Source organism: Periplaneta americana, chromosome 8 (assembly GCF_040183065.1).
Source record: "Periplaneta americana isolate PAMFEO1 chromosome 8, P.americana_PAMFEO1_priV1, whole genome shotgun sequence".
Classification (NCBI taxonomy): domain Eukaryota; kingdom Metazoa; phylum Arthropoda; class Insecta; order Blattodea; family Blattidae; genus Periplaneta; species Periplaneta americana.
This window is the reverse complement of record NC_091124.1, coordinates 130,025,493-130,046,211: the sequence shown is the minus strand read 5'-3', so window position 1 is coordinate 130,046,211 and position 20,719 is coordinate 130,025,493. Positions and strand designations below refer to the sequence as shown.

The 20,719-nt window shown below is 35.7% G+C and overlaps 1 protein-coding gene and 1 long non-coding RNA gene across 7 annotated transcripts in view; one reads left to right on the top strand and one right to left on the bottom strand.

Moving 5' to 3' along the window:
• Window positions 1-20,719, bottom strand: part of polo (Serine/threonine-protein kinase polo) — a 125,323-nt gene that overhangs the window by 69,408 nt on the left and 35,196 nt on the right. The window contains exon 4 of the mRNA XM_069833608.1: window positions 7,729-7,824. Coding sequence (XP_069689709.1) covers window positions 7,729-7,824 — 96 coding nt within the window. The remainder of the gene's footprint in view (window positions 1-7,728; window positions 7,825-20,719) is intronic.
• Window positions 1-20,719, top strand: part of LOC138705043 (uncharacterized) — a 136,225-nt gene that overhangs the window by 109,541 nt on the left and 5,965 nt on the right. The window lies entirely within an intron of this gene.

Sequence of the window (20,719 nt, the reverse complement as noted above, 5' to 3'; positions counted from 1 at the left end):
CGGGAGTTGTTTATCATCCTGGAGAAAAATGTCAGTGGCAGCATGGACATGTCGGAAAAACAGACATTGTGGTGTGATAGTGATGGAACATCAGACACTTTATGTGAAGATAACGATGTGCTCGGTAGTCCAGTTCACAACACAGCAACCAGTTAAAAATCCATGAGCAGTTCTCTAAAATAACAATGCAGAGGGATTTATGACAGTGCCAAGATTGGAAAGAAAAGCATTGCAGCAACTGCCCTAAAGTTCAAGACATCACCGGCAAACATGAGACAAATAGTAAAGGCTCTTGAGAGAGGTAGTACAATAGGAAACAAACATGTTCGCATTCGAGAGCATATGTAAACCAAATTCAGGAATGCTCGTAATGTTGGAAACGCAATTCACTACTGGTATTTAAAGACTTGGGCGAAAGAAGCAGCTATTTTCATGGGCATTCCCAGATTTGAAGCCAGCAATTATTTCCTCCACCAATTCAAATGCCGCTACAAAATAACATCACGCAAGATTATAAGATCCTTTACTAGGCAGGATGTTACTCTTGATACTGACGTGAGGACCAGAGCATTGGAGTTTGTGCAAGAAGTTACGGACTACATTTCTGCTAATGCAATCGATGCCGACATGGTGTTGAATATGGATAAAAATCGATTTGAGTATGAAATTACCGCAAATAGGACACTATCAATGACCGGGGAAAAGACAACTGAACAAGACAACTACTACTCACTCCTATTCAGGTCCTTATTTCCATGTCAGGACGCCTTGCAAAGAAACTGTACATCTGTTTTCAGGAAGCGGGTGGTAAATCTGGCAAACGTGTTTCCGAAACATTACAACAGAACCAACCTCCAAATGTAGAATATGATTGCAGCACCAGATGTCAACAGCTTTCGTACTGTCCTGGATGCATAAAGTACTACAACTGGAACTAAAGGGAGCATCACTTCTGCTGCTGGATTCATGGTCTGGTCAAACAGACACAGGTTTATTGGCCAGAGCCTTTGGAAACAGGGATTTAAATTTACACACAAAAATCATACCACCTAAAACCACGAAGTACTGTCGGCCTCTAGATTCTACTTCTTTCGCCAGTACAAACTGTTTGCACGACACATTGAAGAGAACATACATCATGAGGAGAATGCCGTCAAGCTGCATGATAGGATCTTCATTTTCAAGTTGCACTCCTTAATATACAATGAGTTGAGTGCACCACAGCACCAGCCTATGCTTCGCTATGCGTGGAAGACATCTGGATATGTGTCACAGGACATGCCACTTCCATTCCATAATGTGTTGGACATAAATTTTGCTGGTCTTGACAAATGCAGCATTCCTGACTGTGATTGCAGTTCCAACATTATTTGCTCGTGATGTGAGATTCAACTTTGTTTGTGTTATAACAGACAGGTTTGGAATTCAACGGGTTATATTAGCTGCTTGTCTATGCAGACTATGTGAATATGTTAGGAGAAAATCCATAAATTATTAGGGAAAACATGGGAATTTTACTTGAAGCAAGTAAAGAGATTGGTTTGGAAATAAATCCCGAAAAGACAAAGTATAGGTTATAATTATGTCTGGTGACCAGAACATAGTTGTTCTGTTGAAGAGGTGGAAAAATTCAAATATCGGTATCTTGAAGCAACTGTAACAAATATAAATAACACTCAGGATGAAATGAAATGCAGAATAAATATGAGAAATGCTGCTATTATTCTGTTGAGAAGCTTTTGCCATCTAGTCAGCTCTCAAAAAAGCTGAAAGTTAGAATTTATAAAACAGTTAGTACCTGTTGTTCTGTATGGTTGTGAAACTTGGACTCTCACTTTGAGAGAGGAACAGAGGTTAAGGGTGTTTGAGAATAAGGTTCTTAGGAAAAAATTTGGGACTAACAGAGGTGAAGTTACAGGAGAATGGAGGAAGTTACACAATGCAGAACTGCACACTTTATATTCTTCACCTGTCAAATGACTTTATTGTCAAATGCCTGGCATTAGAAAACAACAACATATTCTTTACCAAACATAATTAGGAATATTAAATCCAGACGTTTGAGATGAGCAGGGCATGTAGCATGTATGGGCAAATCCAGAAATGTATATAGAATGTTAGTTGGGATGCCAGACAGAAAAAGACCTTTGGGGCAGCCGAAACATAGATGAGAGGGTAACATTAAAATGGATTTGAGGGAGGTGAGATGTGATTACTGTGAAGACTGGATTAATCTTGCTCAGGATAGGGACTGATGGCAGGCTTATGTGAGGGCGGAAATGAACCTCCGTGTTCCTTAAAAGCCATAAGTAAGTAAATAAGACATTTCTCTTTTGCCTCTTGACCACAACAATCACTGACCTTATTATCTCCCTCTCCTTACTGTGTATGCTATAATCTTGTTGTATCTCGTATTACTACCGGCCATTGCATAAATATGTCTTCACAATATGCAAAATTACTGTAAGCACAACGATTACAGTAAGCAAGCAAATGTACTTTACCCGCCTTGTAGACCATCCTCCCCTCTCCTACCTCGCTACCGCTAGAAGCGACCCCTCTACTCAATGCGCTTCTCTCTTTTAGCTGCCCAGATAAGTTTCGTGGACAGTACAGATGTTGATAGAGAACAATGGCATCCTCCCAAAGGTCTCCCTTACATCATGTGAAAACAAAGTGATGCAACAGTTGAACATTTCTACAATCTTTCTACAACTAAAGGAATAAATTTTAGAAAATGAGTTCCTAGAGAATCGTAATGTATTTTAAAGTTGTTAAACTGACCATAGATATGTAGCCTATGCCACCACACATCTTTAAGTTACAACATGACTTTACATTTAAAAAAAGCTGTAAGACAACATTTAACCAAGTCAATTGCATTATTATTATTATTATTATTATTATTATTATTATTATTATTATTATTAATGAATAAATAGGTAAGATCTTGTTCTGTACACACTGTTTGAGTTCCATATATTGTGTTCCAGTTTATATGACGGGAGTATAATTCATGCTTGTGAAGTTTATTTTATACTACTGCCAGAGCGGGTAGAAGAGAAAGTGACGATACTTCCACTAGTCCAGCGGTTCGTCGCAGAGCGGCGCTCACTCTGCTTTCTGTTCTCAGTTTCAGGAGTGCTATTCGAGTCAATGCAGATGTTTTTAAAATACCCACTAGATAAAAGTATATTATAGTTTATCACAATATTTTACGTATTTAAAAAATGTAATACTACTAAATTAACTACTCTTGAGTTATATCATACACTCCTGAATCGTAAATACGAGTATAATAATCAACAGTAATCTGGAACATTCTGTCAGCTTCAGAGAGAAGAACGCAAAAAAAAGTACAACTTCGCAAAACTGAACATTTTTGTGTTGTTGTAAGTACATTTTGACACAAAATTATAGTTTTCCATGTACAAGAAAGTATAATATAATATATCAAATGGGACATTATATTTTCACCAATACTTTTTTACTACTGCCAGAGCGGGTAGAAGATGTTACTTCCTCTAGTTCAGTGCATCGTAGCCGAGTGGCGCTAGCCCTGTTTTCAGTGCCCAGTTTCAGGATAGCTGTTCAAGTGAATGCAAAAGGTTTTTAAAAATAACCCATTAGATAAGAATGTATTGTAAAGTACTTAGTTACAATATTTTACTTCTTTAAAAATGTAATATTACTATATTAAATTGTGAGTTATATAACACAACCCTGAATAGTAAATATAATACTTAACCGAAAAATGGAACATTGTGCCGGCTTCAGCCAGAAATACGCAAAAAAAAAAAGTACAGCATCGCAAAACTGAAAATTTTTATGGCATTATAAAATACTCATTGACATGAAATTATAGTTTTTATACACAAGAAAGAATGTAATATAATAAAGGAGACACTTTATTTTCACCAATAGTTTTTATCTATTATTTAGTCATTAGTTGCAGTTGTATCTGGTTTATACGTAATTCATGGGAACAAAAAATATTACGTGCAACTTAGACTCATAAATTAAGTTTCGATATTATATCTATGCTAATGTAAGTTTTGATCTTTTGAAATACCTAGGTTATTTTGTGTTTTGTAAAATTAAAACAATTTGGTAGCACTGTATTAAGTAGTTGCATGCTACTTATTGGAGAATATTAAAGTAACGACTTTTCCATGAGGTCTATTACTTTCTCATATGCTCGATTAGAAATCTCTTATGATGTGGAAACGTAATAAACAAGTGTAATAAAATTGTAAACCAGATTAAGTTCTAGCCTAGATGCAAAGTAGAATTATACTGTACTTTTGTTACCGAAATAACTTTTACGTTAATTACGGCTAAAGTGCTATTATTAAAAATAAAATAATTAAACATGTATATTTAATGAAGTAGAAGCTAGGTGCTTGGATTCAATTAGGAGTTCACAATTAGCACTTTAATACAGCACATTTTTTAACCGGCACATAGATTGAAAAATCTTCACATGTAGAAAGTCTATGGTAATCATCACAAGATAATCATATACTGATTCCGAAATATCGCTCTAGAGGATCCTAGTTAATTTTTTTTCTGTCTGAATATATTTAAATCTGCTATTCCACAAGAATTAATATATTTCGCTAGTGCTCTGAATTGTCACTCTAAATAATTCAAGGGTTCTTTCTTAGGCAAACGTGTTCTTTATATTGTCAATTACGTGTCATATATTTTCTAAAATTGTGTAATGCTAGAATCCTTTGTACAGGGCAGACGAGGGAGTCTTTGAGTTTAGCGTATCTGCAAGGTCGTTCATTCACCTTTGAATTCTTTTGTATTCTCACTTTCCTCGGACCCATCACAGTTTATGACTCTAAAAATGTATCAATTTTGAAAAACTCACACTAAACAGCTGTAATGCTGGTCTGGAGCTCATTCACTGGAAGGAATTACGGTCAATGTGACTAGACATAATTTTGGGCATTCAGTTGTGGAGTAATGGCACATAAATGCATACAAGCGCATGATTAGTTAAGGTGTTCTTCTGATTTTCGGGTGTCACATCCAATTATTTTTTACTCGGATATTTAACGATGCTGGGTTATTTAGCGTCAATGGAATTGGTCATAGCCAGATGGTACTTGGTAAGGATACATTGTTATGAGAAAGGATTGATGTCCTCTTCGTTGGATATTTTCTCTTCTTTTCTTTTTTTAAAATATCGAGGCAAGTTTGGGAAAATATGTGTTATAGCATGCGGTTTTGGTCGCCAGTTCTTGCGTGGAAATCCTACCCCTTTACTGGCAATAATAAATTTATCGGCTCTTACAATCAAAAGTCGCCCTCGGTAGCGTAGTTGATATAGCGCTGGCTTTCAATGCTCGAGGTTGCGGGTTCGATCCCGGCCGAGATCGATGGCATTTGTGTGTTTAAATGCGACAGGCTCATGTCAATAGATTTACTGGCATGTAAAAAAAACTCCTATGGGACAAAATTCCGACACACTGGCGAAGCTGATATAACCTCTGGAGTTGTGAGCGTTGTTAAATAAATCATAATTTTAAAAAATCACAATCAAAACCGCAGAAAAATGGATAGAGTAAACTGGGTTCTGTTGGACAGTCGGGCATGTTGGACACACTGTACTTTAACGTGTTACCTCGCCACTTGTGGGCACCACATTCTGCTAGATGTCAATGATGGAAGTAATCCCACTCGTGGCTACTTCCGTCATTGAGTTCTAGCAGAATGTGGTGCCCACAAGTGGTGAGGTAACACGTTAAAGTACAGAGTGTCAAACATGCCCGACTGTCCAACAGACCCTAGTTTACCCTATCACAGGTATAAGAACGAGCATACACTTTTCTGTGTTCGTGGAATTGCTCTACACCACTTCTGAAAAATAGTCTATTCTATGGATGGATAAAAGAAAGTCTCTTGCTTACAGATTATAGAGTATCTATAATTGGATTTACATCAAGAACAAAACAATTAGGCTTATTACTACTCGCTCACATAAACGGCACAATAAAAATCACCCGAACACCACAAGAAATATCTTCTTAATTCCATAGCAGAACGAGTTCTACATGTTCTGTCCACAGTATTAAGAGGAAAACTGCAATCTTAGAATGATCGCCACGCCAATGTTTCACTCAGTTGCCGCGGCAACACTAGGGGGTTTAAAAGTCCCATTAGACCCTTGCCGACTTACCACACTTTCTATTCTAAACGCTCTGCTACTGCTGTGACGATAAGCTAATGAATAGCAAGCCTACTTATATTTCAAACTAAAACATTAGGTAGGCCTACATGTTTTTATTTACAGATGTAGGCCTGTGCTTTGATGTGGACGAGAAACGAACAATTATAATTTATCTGTTTCCATATCAAATGTAGGCCTGTATCATTTGATATGGAAACAGATAAATTATAATTGTTCGTTTCTCGTCCACATCAAAGCAAACATGAGTTTACAATATAGACCTAATGTGCAGTATTGCCTTACACAGCTGGCAGTAATTCACAAATACTATAATTTTCTTTTCATCTGAACTATTACTACAATTACTACAGTATTTATTTCTGTTTGCTCCATATGTTGTCAAGTTATTTTTATTTACTTGGTTATTTAAGAATGCTGTACCAACTACAAGGTTATTTAGCGTCGATGGAATTGGTGATAGTGAGATATTTGGAAAGATGAGGCCGATGATTCACCATAGATTACCTGACATTTGCCTTACAATTGGGGAAAACCTCGGAAATAACCCAATCAGGTAATCAGCCCAAGCGGGAATCGAACCCGTGCCCGAGCGCAACTCCAGATCGGCAGGCAAGCACCTTAACCAATAGAGCTACGCCGGTGGCTCCGCATGTTGTCAAATAGGTCTAACTATACGTCTTTGGTCATAAAATTCTTCCAGCCTTCTTTTGTTTCATGTCAAACTAATGGTAACTAAGCTTGATTATGCCCACAATTTGGTCGCTTTGAATGTTAGTAGGATTTTTTCATTTATCCAGGGAGATTTATTTATAAGATACACCAAACATACATATATATATATCTCAAACATTCAAGATTGCATAATAAAGACGTCTGCTAGCCAGTGCTTCTCCCAAAACATGGTGGACGGTGGTGGTTGCAAGCTTCAATTTGTCCCAACTAAACTTCTGCACAGCCTCAGCTTTAGGGGCTTGACAGTATCACTGCGTCCGAATTTGTGCCAAATACGTGCAATTGTTAGACGTGTTGGCAGTATAGTTTGAAACTCGTTCTGCAATTGTCACTGTACCTCGCTAATGTTTTCAAACTTAAAATATCAGTTCCAAATTGCCTTTCATTGCTCGAACAACAACCTTGCATCAGCCATTTTGTTTTCATACTATACCTGCACGCTCATCTGGTCACTACCAACTAGCAACATTAAGCTACAATTTCCCCGAAAATGAGAATTTCATTTCAATTTGTTCCGAAGTTACTGATGAACAAACAATGTACACATTTTTCTGGGCTACTGTGTATATCTCTAGTGAAAAATATGAAGTAATATATAACATTATCCACAAAGTATTTAACTATCTAGCGTCTACTTGAAGGTACTAAACTCAAAACTTAGTTGCAACAACAGATCACTTTTAATGTTTCAATAATAGAAACAATTATCTTCATTAAACACATGGGCATACTTCAATGCAACAAGGTTTGAGCATACCTCAAAAGATACTACATATTTTGTTATAATTACATACAGGATACAGCCGATAGACCAGATATCCACTTCGAAGCTATGTCCCTTCTTGTTCAAAATTTCTGGTGCTATGTAGTTTGGAGTGCCACAAAGTGTCCTGAAATTAACGAGAAAAAGAAACAATTAAGATTTCAAGGCTTTACAATGCATTATTCAGGGTATACAAAGTAGACCACTTAAGGGTGTAACCACTAATTTTTCACATGAATCTAATAGAATGACATTTGTGTGTAAATAAGTTGCTGGTTTACTCCTAAAATAATTTATTCACTTAATATTTATGAAAGAAATATGTTAATACTATGTAATTTCCACCCATTGTCCATAATTTGTCACTATACATTGATGTTTTATGGATTTTATGTTCAGTGTTTTCTCCTATTTTAATATATACCCAGTCTTCTCCATGTTTACGGTCATTTTATATATTTCTTTAATGTCCAATAATGTTAATTCAATTTCCTTTTTGTGCACTTTTTGAATGATAGATAATAAAACAATCCAAAATTTGTTGTATTATCATTGATCAACAATTTGAAGTACTGTAGTAATACTAATTATTTCTTAACCTGAACTATGAAGAAAACTTGTTCCCTTCTGTCCTGCCCCCCCCCCCCCCCAACAAAAAGAATTCTACACCATCAAGATTTATATATGTACAACTTTCCCTCATTGAAACCTTAATTAAGAAAAGACTTGATCAGAATAACACAGTTGGCAGGAAGCCGTATAAAAGGTACATGGAAAGAACATACTAAGTCACTTTTCTTAAATTTTTCAGGGGAGTATTTCTTAACTCAACAGTAACAAATATAAATGTGACACTCGGGAGGAAATTAAATGCAGAATAAATATGGGAAATGGCTGTTATTATTCGGTTGAGAAGCTTTTGTCATCTAGTCTGCTGTCAAAAAATCTGAAAGTTAGAATGTATAAAACAGTTATATTACCAGTTGTTATGTATGATTGTGAAACTTGGATTCTCACTTTGGGAGAGAAACAGAGATTAAGGGTGTTTGAGAATAAGGTTCTTAGGAAAATATTTGGGGCTAAGAGGGATGAAGTTACAGGAGAATGGAGAAAGTTACACAACACAGAAATGCATGCATTGTTTTCTTTACCCGACATAATTAGGAACATTAAATTCAGACGTTTGAGATGGGCAGGGCATGTAGCACGTATGGGCGAATCCAGAAATGCATATAGTGTTAGTTGGGAGATAGGAGGGAAAGAGACCTTTGGAGAGGCCGAGACGTAGATGGGAGAATAATATAAAATGGATTAGAGGGAGGTAGGATATGATGATAGAGACTGGATTAATCTTGCACAGGATAGGAACTGATGGCAGGCTTATGTGAGGGCGGCAATGAACCTGCGGGTTCCTTAAAAACCATTTGTAAGTAAGTATTTCTTAACTTTAATGTGTTTTTAAGACATTATTAACCCTTCAGTACTTTTTCGTAATGTATGCAGTGGTGTGGGAGAAAGCTGCCATCTAAGTTATATTCTTGCTTTAGAGAATGAATTTGTACATTATTTTCAATATGAATGATTACATAAATATGCTACTACCAAGTGACACAGTTTACTTACAAATATAAAAATTATTTTTGAAACGGGATTAGTTTATTTATAATCAATAGAACATTTGTGTAAAATTCAAATACGTTCTACATTTACCTACAAAATTAACACTGGAAACACGTTTATAATCCTTGCTTTGTTGTGAAAATCTTTGTATACAATAATACCTGAATAGCTTGTGTCCTATTGCCCTTGGATTATCTTTCAAATGTCTTTATACCTCAATGCTTTCTGCCTTTACAGTACACACATTGGTAGTTATTTACAAGTAATTTACACAAATATCGCTCAAATGATCAGAATATGTCCGTTTTGAACATTTCACACACCATTTCTAGTTGTTTTGTCTCGAGATCTACCAAATTGGTAACAATGGTCCCTGGAACCATTCCTTTGTTCTGGGGCTGGCATAGTGGTTTCTCTAATTCGCAGTAATACTTGAGAACACCTTCTAATCTCCAAAGGAATTTGATGACCGCAAATCCATAATCCTTCGAAGTTCAATAGCACAAATTATTCCTACAGATATAGTATATAACTCAGAAAAGAGATAATGAATAGATAGGCCTACTTACCGAAACTTTGCAGAAACCGTAATGTAAAAAGTCGCGTATTGACAATTGTCACTCAGAAGAATATTTTACCTTAGCTACACAAGTTATACAAGCAACTTAAAGATTGAAATTAAAGAATGTTATTATGTGAGCTTCGTTTTGAAGGCACCTAAAGCCTCACGGTTGTAAACCCTTTCTAGGAAATACAACAATGAAAAGAAACATGCTGGTTGACAGGTATCCTCCACGCGAGTATTGAAGGGTTAATTTACATATGATTTAGTTTAAGTTACCATGTTACAATGCACGCTTTTTGCCATTCTGATTTACTAGGAAGATAGTTCACTTTATAAGCTAGCAGATGGCACCAAAAAACAAATACAAGAAAAGTGACTTAGCATGTTCTTTCCATGGACCCTTCATATACTTATAATATTACAAAATACCTGACTAATCAGCAACAAATTGGAATGATTTGGACACATACTCTGAATGTCATAAAAACAGATAACATCTACCTCATACTGTAAGTTGTCGTATTAGATATGGAATATAGAACAAAATATTAAATGACTTACATACTCGTTTAAATAAAGTTCTACTTGTAATATACTTTAAAATCATAATGTATTTCTATGTCAACAAATCAACAGCAATTTCCAAATACTGTTGAACTCATACGATTAGGCAATAAAGTTGTTCAATATGTTAATGCACAGTACAAAGAAAAACTAAATATTGACTGATCATATACTTCAATAACAAGATGAACAAATTTCTAGTAGAAAAAAAAAAAAAACATTTAATACAAAATTAAGTAGACCTGAAACACTGCGAATGAAATTCAGAAACGTTAGTTGACAATACATCTGTTGTGCCCAAGGGTTATGATACGCATCATAACTTTGTTATGACCATAAGCAATATATTTTCACTTTATTTGAAAGTAATGAAATCCTACTTATTAAAACATTCAGTTTAATCATTGCAGACATGCTTTGACATGCGACAGAGATCGCTTCCTGTTTCAACAGATTACAGAGCACAGTTTAGCTAACTCCTCAAGAAGCAGAATCCAGTTCTTGAACAAGACAGGAAATGCGTATGCTTGCATTTTAGCACAAAGCCAATCTTATGCAACAGCAGACATATAACAAAAAATACATAGATTAAGCAGTAGTCTTTAACAAATCGCGTCTCTCGCAAGATATATAATTGGATATTATTTTGAGTTCTGATTTTCTATTCGTTTAATCAAAAACAGAGATTCAATCGTGAGAGTTCCTTAAATCTGTATTGTTTCAAGTGACAACAGGAAATGCTGATCCGAAATAATGGTTAAGAATTAGAAGTGTGGTGTTTAGTGAATGCAATACCGTCTTTTAGAAGATTCGCCGGCAAAATAGCGCCACTCTGTTACGTCACAAAGGGCGTGGTTTGAGAACTTATAAATGGACATGAAATGTCCAAATCACGGTCATTAGTCATTGGTCAAGACAGCGGTCATGCAGTAGTGGTTGTAACTTCCCGGCATCCAGAAAGAAGGCAGAAAATGGCATCTCTGAATAGCACCAGGGTTCGCCCTACAATCTACTGTAAATAAAATCAACAGTTCAAGTCTTGTACTTTACATTTAACTAGTTCATTCTGATACTTTAAAATTAACAGCAATTTTGATACTTCATAAATAATCGTTCAATTCTAATACTCTATTTTTATCTGTTCTAATTTGATATCTTGTTAATAAACATAGTAATAGTGAATATCTACACTTGTGATTATTTCGAAAGCCTGAGATCACATTCTACATAGGAATCCCTCCTATCCATAAGCAAGTACAGTTTATAAATTAATTATCAGAGTTAGGAAGTAGAACCCAGTGTCTAATTCGTTTGTGTTGTCTTGATAGTAGGATATAACTCGCGATTTTCTCAAAGATAAGCCACCCGCCCTTGTCGTGGCAAGTGGCACAACAAAATTCTGCTGTCAGATGTGGCACAATACATCTATTCATCACCAGCTGAACCACCGTTTTTCCACATTTATTTTAGTCAATCCCTTCAAAAACTGATATAATCCATGTTAATATTGTTTCTGCATTTATTCATTAAATAGCATATAGGACCCTAGTCTTTCTAGCTCAGTAGACAGAATTGGCTTACAATAACTGTAGATTCTGATTCAAAATCAGCAATAGCAGAGAAATATTTATAGTGGATAGATTCTCGGAAATCTCTAGTTTTCCTCCATCACTCTTCAATTCAATACCCATTAATATTACAATAACTTACTTACTTACAAATGGCTTTTAAGGAACCCGAAGGTGCATTGCCGCCCTCACATAAGCCCGCCATTGGCCCCTATCCTGTGCAAGATTAATCCAGTCTCCATCATCATATCCCACCTCCCTCAAATCCATTCTAATATTATCCTCCCATCTACGTCTCGGCCTCCCCAAAGGTCTTTTTCCCTCCGGTCTCCCAACTAACACTCTATATGCACTTCTTGATTCGCCCATACATGCTACATATTACAATAACATTCATCCAAAATAGTGTGGCATAGTACGAGAGTCAAAAAGTAATCTTAATAATTGTTTTATTAATTGAATATGTGCAGTAGTGGCAAAAAACCAGACCGATGAAATAATTAAAGTCCCTGAAATGAGCCACTGCGCATGCCACGCCCGCATTCACAAGATAGCGAGTAATCTATTGAAACTGTTGTAGTTTCGACTGCTGACGTAGCCCATTTCGAAAGCCATTACAAAATAAGCTGGTAAAATTCACGTTCTGGGAATAATAAGTTAATTAAGTAGTAAAATATCGCTGCAATCAAAAAGTATTGGGAATAAATTTGAATAAGGAACAAAAAAAGTTTCCTTCTCAGGCAGAATTCAAACCACGAAAGTATTAGTTACCAGTCTATCATGCTGTCACTGTGAACAAGGCTCTGAAATCAACTACAAGGGTCAGTCTGGTTTTTTTTGCCATTACTGTACAATAGGACTATAAACACTTCATTACTTTTCAACATAGTATAACAGGAACGCTTGCATTGAACATAGTGGGAACTATGTTGAAAAGTCATAAAGTGTTTGTAATCTTATTGTACATATTCAATTAATAAAACAATTATTAAGGTTACTTTTTGACTCTCCCTCATATAATATAGTGATTAGAGTACAGATGCTATCAGTATGAGGCATAGTACATTTTGAACAAGGAAAGTGGAGAGGCACTCTAGTGGCACTTCACACGTACTTCCAAGACGTACAGGCTGAATTGATAGAGGGCACCACACAGCTGAGTCACAATAACTACAAAAGCACGACCATTCGACTTCAAAAATCATTCGCAGTATAGGAGTAGCAGGGCACAATAAGCCCACTAGAGGCTACAGTGCTAGGCTTCAGATCCCTTCTCTGTACCAAAGAGGAAGGGAAATAGAGGACACTTAAGAAAATAATGCTAGATGGCTACATGATCGTTTTACAAAATCACACCGAAATGTTGATGTTAAGAAAGGTGCTATTGTTAGAGTTAGTGATGAAAACCCTTTCTCACACAGATACGTAGAAGCAAACTGAATTACAATCTCTAAAGCACCACTGTACAGTGTACACTATAACTTTACATACAGGGCTTATGATTTCCTCTCCAGGAGTATGTGGTTTTTGTTTTTAGCTATCATTCTGTTACTTTAAAAGAGGCTTCAAGAACAGTGTCAGCTACAGTCATTCTTTTCACCATTCGCGCAGCTATTTTCTTTTCCCCTTCTAGTATAAGTAAAAAATACATCACACTTTCCTGTGACACACAAGGATGCTTTGTTGTAATATGCTGCTTCAGATTTCTAGGTACCATGGCATCATTGCTAGGTGTTTCACCACAAACTAAACACACAGGGATAGAGTTTTCCTCTTCTTATTCCACATAAATCCATACGCTAAGTAACTGCCCAGGTATGATCTTTTCTTTTGTTTGTCTTCTTTATGTGTTGAATTTGACGGTCTGGGGGAAACTGTAGTATAGGAGCCGACTGTTCACTTTCACTGTCCTGGCATTTACATTTAATAATGAACTTATCCATAGCAAAACATTGTGAATCAATGTGAAGAAAATAACTGAAAGCGGCAGCAGAACTCTTACACTTTTATATATTGTTCTGTCGAAGTCTCCGGAATTTTCATGAGGAAGCAAGTAGTCCATACTAGGATACTGAGTTGAGAATGTTCAGCAGTGATTGGCTGTAATGTCATCTACCAGAACCAGATAAGAGTATAATTGAATCATCAAAATAAATCGATCAGTGTCACCATCTGTCGTGCATGAGAGTAATTAGACTTATTTTATTTCAAGACCTTACAAGCTTACAGGCTTAAGTAGACCGTAATTTTTTTTTGGTTTATCTCAATATCTCGCGGCACCCTAAGGTGCTGGGGCACACTGGTTGAGAACCACTGCTCTAGGAAGCCTGGATCTGGCCGAAAACGCAAAACTACTGCCTCTGACGATTGATTTATAGTGCTGCAGATTTTGAAAAATTGTCATATAACGACAGTGCAAGTCCGAAATCGGGTCTAAAAAACAGTGGGAGTCAAGATAAGTGTGTGGACCATTTGCAGACGTCTTCGGGAAGTTAACTCTAAAGTCATGCCAACCTGCAACAGCTCCAGCATTGACCCCAGATCATCGAGCAGCCTGGCTTCAATATGCCAGAGAACATCCAGAATGGACAATGGTTGAATGGGGAAGAGTACTGTTCCCCGATGAGTCCAGATTCTCTCTAAGATCACCAGACAGCAGGGAGTGAGTCTGGAGGCGAGTTGGAGAGTGTGCACTTTCTCCGATGGAACAGCATTCAATGGAGGCTCTATAATGGTATGGGCTGGTATCTCCATGGATAATCGAACAGTTTGCTTTTGTGAGAAATAGAAACCTAAATGCTGACCGCTACATTGAAGAGATCCTTTCTGAGCATGTTGTGCCTTTCATTGGAAATGAATTTCGACTGATGCACGACAATGTTTATCTGCAGACTGCACTGAGGGTAATAGTTTACCTCAAGGAAGTGTGAGTTGCCAAATTAGAGTGGGCAGTGCAGAGCCCTGATTTAAATCCCATCGAAATATGGAATAAGTTGGGCCGACATATCCAAAGTCGAGTGCCAGCTCCAGAGACCTTACAAGATCTTCAAGCAGCACTCCTAGAGGAATGGAACAATTTTAGAAAACAAGACTTTGCCAGCTTGATAAGATAAGAAGTATGCCCGAAAGAATGGGGGCTGTAATTAAAGATAGAGGACAAACCAGGTATCGAAGGTTCGTTTTTTGTGAGAAGAGGAGATAGTAAAAATAAACAAACTTATGAATGAGTCTTAATTCTGGGAACTGCGCTTACAACTTTTAAAACTCATACACTTTCTTTACATCATTGTTCTTTGTTATGTGCCAAAACATTCTTAAAGTTGTTCTTAAACTACAACAATGCTCTTGTTATTATAATACTGTAATTTAGCTTGAAATGTTATTTTCATTCATATTTTGGAGTGTTTTTTTTTGCGCCTCAGTGTAGTTCCAAAGATACCTAACTTTTTGTATGAGAATATGGAAAATAGTGTTGTAGCAGCTGACAAGGACATACATGCACATAAATTATACATAACATATGTTTTGCATATTAAAGCATATTTTAAAGAAAAAAAAATCAAATTCTCTGATTTTCCACCACATAAAAACCATCCTCTCACCCTAATACTTCATATTGATAGAATCTGGCTACTTCCATGATTTCCAGGTCCAGAAGGTCACACAAAGTGTTATTTTCAGTCCCAAAGTAACTTTCTTGTAAGCTTTAGAGTAGGTTCTTTATGTCTCCATCTTACCCACACTGGGTAACACAATACAGAGAGTAAACAGCTTCATATATGAACTCATACCCTGTCCTCCCAACGGCTCTATCAAATCACATTTCTTTCACTAAACTCAGGGGTCTAATAAATACTTCCATGAGCATTTGTAGTACATATCCTTTCCCACAGTCAACCTCATGGAGAAGATGATATGCGGTATTTTCCCCCATTTCTCCTTTGGAGATGAGAAGATAATGATAAACAGGAATCAGAAATATATGCAAATGCAGAGTAGATATATATAATAAATGGCTACTACAATATGAATAAATGTAAGAATAAAAAATAAATAAATAAATATACAATCACAAAAGCAAGTTAAAAGTTTTAAAAGAAAGAGTATAAAATCAGGTTAAAATGTACAGATTTGTCAATTACATGAGGTTAAAACAAACAGTATCTAAAACGTAATATTGCTAAAATCATTGACACTGTAGATTGGATTTGCCATCAAAGTCCTTCTCACCATCCTTCTGAAAGTAAACTATGACGTGTTTCTTATATGCAATGGTAAAGAATTATAAAGTTTATATGATATGGAAATAAAACTATTGCTTGTAGTACTATATTTGTACATGGTGAAATATATGTCAAGTCTGGAATGGGTAGAATAATTATGAATGGATGAACAAGTAGGAAGATTATACACATTACGCTTAACATACAGAAGGCAATCGAGAATAAACATTGACGGCAACGTAAGTATTCCTAGTTGTACAAAAAGTGATTTACAATGAGTTCTATAAGAGACACCACAAATAATTCTCACTGCTCTCTCTTGAAGGATAAACAACTTAGAAACCGAAGTATGGTTGCCCCACAAAAGCGTCCCGTAACTTAAGTGACTGTAAATATGGGCATAATAAACTGTAAGTAAAGAATTATAAAATAATGTTTGTCTGAGGATTCGTAACCTGAAAATTCCTTTATTAATTTTATTAACAAGATATTCTATGTGTGTACTCCAGCCCAGACCGGCTTCGAGGTGAATGCCTAGGAATTTAACTGAGGAAGACAAGTCAGTAATATTTCTGTTAAAAGAAAATTGAATATCTACAGTCTTATTAGAGTTGATGCTAAGTTTATTGGCATCACACCAGTCTTTTATCCTGAGCGATGTGTTGTCAAGCTGTCTTTTCATCAAAACATCATTATCCTGAGAAATTCCAAGTGCCAAATCATCAGTAAACATGAAAGTGTCAAGGCAGTCATCCTCAATGCTGGCTGGGAGGTCGTTAATATATATAATGAACAGCACAGGACCAAGAACGGAACCCTGTGGGACACCAAACTTGACAGGTTTAAATTGAGACATTGCACCATTACAGTAAACAGATTGGTGTCTGCCTGTTAAATAAGAATTTAAAAACATAATACTAGAATTATTAAAACCATAAAATTTCAGTTTTTGTAAGAGTATATCGTGAGAAATGGTATCAAAAGCTTTGGTAAAATCGTAAAAACGGCCTAACATTAATCTGGAGTTTTCTAAAACTTTAAAGCACTTCTCCACAAATTTAACTATGGCTTCAATTGTATTGTGGGAGGATCTAAAACCATACTGATTAATAAATAGACGATTGTATTCAAAGTAATCTGTAATTTGATTGTGTAATAAGATTTCAAATACCTTTGAAAGTGTAGGTATTATACTAATTGGCCTATAATTTGAATAATCTAGCTGATTACCTTTTTTATAGATCGGAATAACTTTGGAATATTTAAAGATGTCTGGAAAGGTGCATTTATCAATACAAGTGTTGAAAATATGAGTTAATGGTTCACAGATAAAATTAGCAGCAGTTTTGATAATTTTTGGACTGATACCATAAACATCTGGACAAGAACCGTTTCTAAGTTTCAGAATAGCAGCGTAAACCTGCTGAACAGTAATGTAATTAAGTTTAAAAACTGTACCAGGTTTATGTGAATTATTTATAAAGGATGAATAATCATGGTTTCCTTTAAGCATATTGACAATTTCATCTACTTGACAGATAAAATGGCTATTTATTTCTTCAGCATTTATAATGGGATGTTTGTTCTGGGGTTTAGAGTTGTTATTCAATAATTCAGAAACGATAGACCACGTAGTTTTAGATTTATTAGCAGAGAAATTAATTAAATTAGAGTAAAATGGCATTTTCGCCGTTTTAATAGCCCTCTTATATTTACGTTTGAGTTGTTTATATTTATCCCCAAGTTCAGACATTCCGTGATAAGTTTGCTAGGTTGTAATAGAATAAACAGGTTTCTTTAAGCTCTCGAAGCTCACTTGTAAACCACTTTGAACACTTACCAAGTCTATAGTGTCTTTGTTTAACAGGAATCAAAGGAAATGCAGTATCAATTGTATTCATTCAAACATTCGTAAAATATTAATATTGTAAAGTAATAAGTCAAAACATGACCTGATTATACAAACTCAAAATAGGACCCCGGTGCGGGTAAGGACAAACGTTTCTGCCACAAATGGCATCTTCAGGTCCTTTGTTAGGTGGTAAACACTAAATTAACACCTTAGCATATCTGGTTATCTTGGAAATACGCATATACATGCAGGTACTGCACATTGAAAACACTGATAAATAATAATGGTAAACTGCCCCCCATTAAGGGTAGCCCTTACAGACTCAGTATATCCTCAAAAAAAATTATTACACATATGTAAACATAGATATTAAATTTTAAAGCAGGAAAACAAAGAAAAGGGTGTGAAAAATTACAACTGCTATTAATGTGGCACCATATGATTATTAGGATTTGGCAGGATTTTTTTAACACAATTATCACAATGTCATCCCTTAGATGTTGGCAGAGCAAACTGCCATCGAAATTCTTCGAAAAAAGCTGGTATAGTCCCTCAAGCACCTATGAGCAAGCCGAATACCTCAACATGAATTAAGGCATATTTCAGCTTGAAATAGTTGACTGTAGGCTCATAAATCGACTTCTTCTCAAGGTGGACCTCGGCTGACTGATGACTAGACATCGGATTTTTAGGCACTAAAAATTGCAGTTTTAGGCGCCTAAAATAAGCTCAAAATTTGTAAAATTAGGCTCTATTTTAATGAAAATAGGCATTTTAGGCAAATCAAGGTATCATACTTATTTCTTTCACTGAAATGTTTAGTTATACACTAAAATACGCACAAAAAGTATGTTTAAACATTAAAAAAGAATACTATATTATAGGCCTATTTATAAACAGAGCTGCACAAATTTAATATATTGAAACTAATGAAATAATGATTATTGATATCAAGATTACTCATTTTAAGCTATTGAAATTCAGTTCCATGCTCAGACTTTATTATAATTATCTGCACAGTACACCACCAGAATTTTTTCTAAATTCTCCACAGTTAACCTTTGCCTTTTGTCACTGAGAATCATTTTGAAAGCAGAAAAACTTCTTTCAACCGAAACTGATGTGAGAGGCGCAAATTTTAAATTAGGTACAATAGAAACATCAATACTTACTGGAACATTTACACTTTCCCCCGATATCACTCTTGATACTTTTTCCAACAATGAAAATCCTACATTCTTATTTAATACGTTGTCCCACTTATTTTTAACTTTTTTCCCAGTTTCGCCCAAAGCAGAATGTATGTTCACTTGAGCTTCCTTTACTATTGCTATTTGGCTACAAAGAGATTGTTTTTCACGTTCTAATTGTTCAATGCTTGCAGGTATGAAAGAAAAGTTTGATGTTATGTAGGCAATATCGTTTTTCACTCGTGAGTCATTCAGACAATCTTTCACTGCTTTCACACACGCTGCACTATCAGTTTCAGGTAATTTATCAATAACTGTGACCACTTTTTTAAAATACTTAGAATAATACACCACTGACTGAATCCAGGTTCCCCATCGTGTAACAACCGGCTGAGGTGGGAGTGGGATATCTGGAAAGTTCTCTCTGAATATTGAAATCCTGGATGGGGCTTTACAAAAACATTTTTTTGTGTTAGAAATAAACGAATTGACAAGAGGAAATTCATTCCGGATTGTTTCAGAAACCCTGTGAAGGCCATGTGCTAGACAGGTTACATGCGTGAAGTTAGGATAAAATGTTTTAAGAAGTGGAGCTGCAGCAACCATGTATGAGGCAGCAACAGTACAAAACAACAGAACTTTAGAATCGTCTATATTACCTGAGTATAAAGACTGTAGGCCTTTATTTACAAAATAAGCAATGGCTTGGCTATTCACGTTCGAAAGTTCCTTAACACATACGAGGTGTGGAATCGAAGGTCCATCAGGACTAAGTTTTCCTACTACCATATTTGCTATATACCTATTCATAGGATCTGAGGTTTCATCCACAGAGACCCATATGTAAGAATCACCTATATCCTCCCGAATGGAAGCTAAAGTTTTATTGTATATTCTGTCTAAGTAATTTTTTCTTAGGGTCGACTCAGATGGGATATTTTGTTTGCAGTATTTTTGTAAAAACTGTCTTAAAACCGGATTTTCAATTGCATTCCAGGGAATGTTAGCAGCAACAAACGCTCTGGTTAAATCAGCATAGAAATTGCTGCTGAGATTGGATGAAGTAGGCTGTGTTAGTAAAGTTTGTTGCAATTGATTTTTCTGCTGAGCTTTAGCCTTATGAGCCGCTCCTTGCACATGCTGCTTTAGGTGGCACTTCTTTTCTTGCGAAATCTAAAAATGTAAAGTAAACTGAATTAAAATAAAATCCTAATTGTTGCATTGCCGTATTTCTATCACAAAGTTAGTGGGTTCGAACAATCAAAATTTTAATGGCCTGCGAATACTTTTAACTATCGGAATTTAAAAGGTTAAAGTGTAGTGGTCTTAAAAAGAATTATACCTCAGGATAGCTCAGTCAATATATAAATATTATAGGCCTACTCATTAAAATTAATAGAATTTATATATTTCAACTATTGTTACATACCTGTTTGCTAC